This window comes from Furipterus horrens, unplaced genomic scaffold (assembly GCF_987537825.1).
Source record: "Furipterus horrens unplaced genomic scaffold, mFurHor1.1.pri manual_scaffold_11, whole genome shotgun sequence".
In the NCBI taxonomy this organism is placed as follows: domain Eukaryota; kingdom Metazoa; phylum Chordata; class Mammalia; order Chiroptera; family Furipteridae; genus Furipterus; species Furipterus horrens.
The window spans coordinates 64,807,523-64,813,884 of NW_028327181.1; the positions used below are offsets into that span (position 1 = coordinate 64,807,523).

Here is a 6,362-nt window from a genome sequence, read left to right on the forward strand (position 1 = left end):
TCAGTAGGGAGATAAGTGTTCCAGATCTTCCAGCCTCCGCATCTCATCTGGCCGGATGGTCACTGTTTTTCGCTGGGGTTTCTTGCGCCGCACGGTGATCTGGATTGGGTTGTTCTCAGGAAAGCTGCTCAGGTCATTGGCAACGGTTGCAAACTGAAATGACACAAGAAAACCCCTCAGACTTCCTTCTCACACCTGACCTCTCTGTCATTGCCGCCTCCTGGTTTGTTTGCTAAATGGGATCTTAGCTGGCTGTACCAACCTACCCATCAACACCAGAAACAGGTACCAGGAGGTATGATTCAAACCTGTGATGCTTCCAACCACAGGGCTGCATACTCAGGCTGCTCCCCCACCCTGTGCCTCTACCTACCCCCAGGCTGCTCCCCTCTTTGTCCCCCTTCAGCCTCTTCCCTGTTTCCATCGATGCCCTTTGCTTCCCCACCTATTCACAATTTTTGGTACCAAGTTGAAAGATGAATATTATAATGATGCTAATGAGTAAGTTAGTTCGTCCCAGTGGGTACCAGAGTGGCTTAATCCTTAAGCCTCCCAGAAGAGAGCAGCCTGGGATTGCTATGTATTTGTGCAGGTGGGAGGAAAGCAAGCAGGGAGATGAGTTGTGGCGGTATGGGGTGGCCCGGCCTCCAGAGCCCCTGGTGCAGGCTTCTCTCCCTGATCCCCTGGGCCCCCTTCTCCCAGGGCTCACTTTGTAGGGCTTGCACCACTTCCCCACCCCCGCTATGTTGACAGCACGGACGATGAGGCAGTAACTGGTGTTAGGCTTCAGCTCCATCAGCTTGACAGTGGTGCCCAAGATCTTGTGGAAGAACCATGGAAGAATCTTTGTCGTGGGAGGCTCATTATCATTTCTCTCGACTACCTCCTGCAGCAAGAGCTGGTAGAAACTGACTGGCTGCTTGCTCAAGGCATAGGTCCAGGAAATCTAGAAGAGAATCCCGGAGGCTTCCTCAGTCCTGGCCCGGCCTGTCCTCCCCTCACCTCGACACCCTGCCCTACCCCACATGGGTGGGAATGCCCATATCCATCCCCTGCCCCCTCCTCCTAGTCCCCCACCCAACCCCCACTCCCATGCCCTGTCCCTGCTGGAGCTGAGGCAAGTCTGATGGAGGTGTCAGGTACTCCAACCGAAAGCGGAATTGCCAGCCTGCAGCATACGCTACTCTCCCTGCACAGCCCCACCCACGTTGGAGTGTGCCTTCATTCTGTTTCTTCTAGACCAGTGATTTTCAGCAGGTGTATGGCAAGAATTTTTAAAACATGTAATATCTGACTCTAAATAGTCAACTAGTGTGCCACAGCCGATGCATGTTTTAAATATTCTCGTGGCACACCAGCTGAAAATCGCTGTTCTAGACTATGTCAGTTGAGAGGGACCTTGGAGATTATCTCACCCACCTCACTCACTGCAAGTGGGGTTAAAGGTTCAGAGAGGGTAAGTGGCTGGCCCAGGGTCGCATAAGCAATTAAGTGACAGGGATCAAAGAATAGCTCTGGAGTCTATAGACTATAATAGTGGTTGCCAAGCAAGCCTGACTAAGGATCCAAGGGAGTTTTAATAACATGGCAGATCCCTGGCCTGCTGTCTCCTGTCTGGTCTCCCATTTCCTGTTTCTCCTCCATCTGGACCAGAAGTTTTCAAACTGGTGTATATCAGAATACCCTAGAGACCTTGTTAAAACACAGATTGCTGGCCCCTGCCCCGACAGTTTCCGATTCAGTAGGCCTAAGTTGAGGGTGGGGTGACAGGGGGAACAAAAATGTAAATTTCTAACAAGTTGTCCTCTGATGCTGGCACTGCTGGTGGTCTGGGAAGACACATGGCTCTAGGCCCTCCAACAGTCGGGCTCCCAGATTTATCTTCCTAAAACTCAGCTCAAATTGCATCCATCACCAGATAAAAAGCTCTGAAAAAAGCTGTTTCCTACTGCTTACAGGAAACTCTTATTACGTAGCCTAAAATTGGAGAACTTCGGGAAAATGACCCCAGACTAACTTCCCCGTCCATTACCCTAATACCACTCTAGGACAGTGCTGCTCAGCATGTGGTCCGGGGCCATCAGTGCCACCTGGGAATTTTTTAGCAGTACAAATTCTCAGGCCCCATCCCCCAGACCTACTCCTGAATCAAAACCTCTAGAGATGGGATCTGGAAATCTTGTTTTGAACAAGATGATCAGATCTACAGACACATGAATGTGTGAAAAGCCCTGGGTTGGGGCCTGGGTGTTTCCTCCCCCTCTTTCCCACGTATGAGCCTTTGTTAGTATCAGCTCCTCCAGGGAACACCTTCCCCCCATCTCCAGATGTTTAAATCCTACCTCTATGCCCCAGCTCAAATGTTACCAAGAGCCACCCAGCTAATTCCTGTACCTTGAAGTAATGTTTCTTTCCCTCTGACTCCCTGGTGGTGCTTGATCTGAACTCTTCCTACAGCAATGAGCCCTTTCTAGCTTACGCTGGAGTTTCTTCCAAATATGCCCTCTCTCCTAACCCATGAGTTTGAGGTCAGGATGTAGGTGGTAGGCATCTTCACATTCCCCACAGAGCTCAGCCCAGGGCACACTGGGCGTGACCAGTAAGCCTTTGCCAAATGCGTGAAGAAGAAAACGCACCACTGCCGTGTAGTCGCTGACTGTGTGTTCACAGATGAAGGGCGCCTCTGGCACATCTATGACCACGGAGGACTTCGAGGATGTCGAGGAGGTGTCTGTGTCCTGCTCAGGGTTGTCAAGGTCCAGCAGGCCCCCAGGGGCTATTTGGGACTTAGATTGGTGGAGGCAGAGGGCCAGGTCCTCCTTTTCTGTATTCTTGGCCACTGGGGAGATGCTGAGTTTGTTCAGCTCGCCTTCCGGCAGCCCTGCAAAGAAGCTGCTGTTGGGCTGGGTCACAGCCAATTTGATGGGATTTAACAAGGTGGATGAAATGGGGGAGATGCTGGTGTAATCGGAGCTGCATTCAGATTCCTTCCCTGGCATCTGCTTCCTGGAGGATGAGGGGAGACAGGTGGGTCAGATGGGGGAGGTCACCCCAGCCAGCCCATACAGCCTAGAAGCTCCCGGAGGCCAGGCGTTGGGCCCCCAGCTGCTTCTGAATAGCTCAGAACATCCTCACTGCTGCGCAGCAGTGCATCTACCCACCAGAGCACTTGTTAGTGGGAAATGCAGATTGCTGGTACCCTGTCCTTCATTTGGGTGGGCCTGGGGAAGCTGCTAAAGTTAATAGGATGCTCAGACAATCCTGATACAGGTGTACTAAGAACCACAATTTGAGAAACACTGCTAAAACTTTGTCCTCCCTCCAAAGTGGGGTGCCAATGCCCCAGGGAATGACCACAATGATTTACTAGAGTATAGAAAAGTATCTAAAACTAATAATAAATTAAGCTTTACTAATATTTATTCACTATTTAATATTTATTTATTTTTAAATATCTTACTTATTTTTAGAGAGAGGGGAATGGAGCGAAAGAGGGAGAGAAACATCAATGTGTGAGAGAAACATTGGTTGCCTCTCACATGCCCCCAAGTGGGGACCCGGCCCACAACTGAGGTGTGTGCCCTGAAGGGGAATCCAACTGACATCCTTTTGGTTTGCAGTCCCATGCTCAATCTGCTGAAACACATCAGCCAGAGCTTCACTATTTAATATTTAATGTAATTACTAATGTAGTTACTTAGAATTTATAACATTTAACAATGTTAATATGTGTAGCATGTAAAATTAACAGATAAATATACATATCTTGGAATGAATGCTGAAAACTTTTTTCTTCCATTCTAATTTTTTAAAATCATAAACTATTTTAGACGAATCCAAGATATCAAGAATAATATATTAAGCTTTTAATGAGTCATCACCCAGCTTCAGAACTAAAGCCTCGTCAGTATGATTAAAGCCCCTGAACAATTCTTCCCTCCACCTACTGCTCTCACTCAGAGGTGGCCAGGACAGGAAATGTAAAATTGTGTTTATTCTCCTCGTGTCTTTACACGTTTGTTACATATGTATGTTATTCTTAAGCAAGATCTACTTTGCACATTTTAAAACTTTACATAAATAGCGCCATTTAGTACATTTCTACGGACAGTTTGCTTTTTCACGCAACCTTGTTTATTTCAATCCATCTGCATTATATGTGTACCTCTGCGGATATATGTATCATTACTAACTTTTTGCTATTACAAAGAAAAACCTTGCACATGTTTCCCCACTACTAAATTTTTTTTTTACCAGTGAAGTGCAGAACCCCCCAAAATTGGCTTTCAAATCTTTAAAAAATTTTTTTACCTGACACAAAGTAAGAAATACATATTATATGGCAACCTAGTGTACTCATACATATATATCAAACTAAAACACACTGCACAGACTAGTACTTATTCTGTGTGTGATGTGCTCTGGAATTTTTTATTCTGTTTAAATGCATTTTTATGATACTGGTCTCCACCAACTAGAAGGAGTTCCTGACCCATTAATGGATGGGTCACAACCCACAGTTTGAAGAGCACTTGTCTGGAGACAGCAGTCAAGGTCACATGGTAGGTTGATGGCAGAGTCGGAACTAGAACCCAGATCTCCTGGCCTAAGGGCTGCCCTGCGCTATGCAGCTCCCAGCTGCCCCTGGCACTTTCTGGCTCCTCTCCTCTGTATCCTATCCCGTCTCCCTCAGCTGCTCTGGCCAAGTCCAGCAACCAACACACCCCTCTGAATCCCTTACTCCAGGGCAGGCTCTGGTTTCATGGTTGGTTGATGGGTCAAATTTCTCCTCCCTGAGCTCCAGCCCCATTGACCCCCTCATGAGAAGTCCTCATCAGCCCAAACCTCCAATGCCAGCCCTTGGTCGACATTTAGAATAAATGATTCCCCCACCAAGGTCATTCGTAGGCTGAAGAGTCTGAGTATTGATGCGATTTATACTTCAACTTGTCCTAATGAATCTGTTTTCAAAACACCAGTGCTGAAGTGGGTGTGGAAGGCAGCTAGGCATTGGCTATATACTGGACATATTCTCTTCTGATGTTTACAGTAGTCCTGCTGGATGGGTGTTAGCCACAATTTCCAAATGAGGGACTGACTGAGGAGTCACTGATCTTAATTAACTTGTCCACAGCCATATATCTAAGTGGTAGAACTTGAATTTGAACTTAGACTCATAGTCTTAGACTTTCCCACTGTAGCATGAAGTTTCATGTAAGCATTTATCATTTTAGCTATACCTGCTACTTACAGGTCCCTTAGGAAATGGATACCATATCCCTTTCATATAATCAGGACCAGCTACATAGTTTTTGGGTCCCCTTCAAAAATTATTAAGAATTTCAAAAGAGTGACAGTGAGCATTAAACTAAGGACAGGGCCCTTCTAAGTATGGGCTGTTGTGACTGTAAAGGTCACACACCACAAAACTGCCTTGCAGATAATTTCTTCAGCCTATGTCAACCTCCTCCACCACCCCTTCACTGGCTAACTCCTTCCATTCCTATGACATTCAGCTCACATATCACCTCCTCCAAGAAGCCTCCCTTAACTGCACCGTCTCCCAAGTTATACTAAGCCTCTTCCATTTTCTCAAGGTGTCCTGTCATAGCATAGACCATGCTGTATTATTCTTGATTCTTGACACACACATACACCAGGCTGGGAGGTCTTGAAGGCAAACACTGTGCTTTTTATTGGTACATTCCAGAACTTAACACTGGGCCAGACACCTTGCAGGAGGCCAACAAGTTTTGTGGAATGAATTAAAGGGAACCCAGAATCACTGAGGAGCAGTAAACCTCAGTCTGAACACAGATGGGCTATTGGGGGGGGGAGGGGGGACATAATCAGGAAGGGGAAGACACCAAAAGGGAGGATTAAAAGACAGGAGCCATGGGGAGTGTGGAAGGGGGCATGGGTGTTTGGGGGAAGGGGTGAGGAACCTAACTACACTAAGGAGATGAGAAACACTGTCAATAAGTCTCTGACTAATCCTGGAAGTCCTCCTGGAGTGGGAGGCCTACATTTCTCCAAGAACTGATTTGGGGTCCGGAATCCATGATGCAACCTGCACACATGCTCTTCCCAGGAAATCTGAGGCCCAGGTTGTGATAGGTCCAGGAAGTCCCTCTCCCCACCCCAAGCTCCAGCTCCACCCCTAGCTCGAGGCTTAGAAAGGAGGAAAGGACCAGATTTGTGTCTTACGGTAAATTGATGGTATCTTCCTCCATGAAGTTAATCAAACCGCCCCTTGAGGAAAGTGGGAGTCCTTTGGTAGCAACTGTCCTGTTCATAGACTTGGAGCTTGGAAAGAGCTTTGAGATTTCATTGAAAACATTGAGGGTTTTCTTTTTCATCAT

At 47.1% G+C, this 6,362-nt stretch overlaps 1 protein-coding gene across 1 annotated transcript; it reads right to left on the reverse strand.

The window, feature by feature from the left end:
* On the reverse strand, nucleotides 1-6,362 carry LOC149998064 (fibronectin type III domain-containing protein 8-like). Its single transcript, XM_090290896.1, has 4 exons — nucleotides 6,208-6,362; nucleotides 2,637-3,006; nucleotides 710-946; nucleotides 1-153 (listed from the first exon to the last, which is right to left on the reverse strand). Exons 1-4 carry the CDS (start codon nucleotides 6,360-6,362, stop codon nucleotides 1-3), a joined length of 915 nt encoding a protein of 304 aa, XP_090147022.1.

Bases quoted from the DNA above. Each gene is read 5' to 3' on its own strand.
- LOC149998064 (XM_090290896.1), bottom strand. From the start codon at position 6,362: ATGATGAAAAAGAAAACCCTCAATGTTTTCAATGAAATCTCAAAGCTC. The intron at 3,007-6,207 runs GTAAGACACAAA...CTCATCCTCCAG, and splicing joins GAAGATACCATCAATTTACC to GAAGCAGATGCCAGGGAAGG. The intron at 947-2,636 runs GTGCGTTTTCTT...ATTCTCTTCTAG, and splicing joins TCAGCGACTACACGGCAGTG to ATTTCCTGGACCTATGCCTT.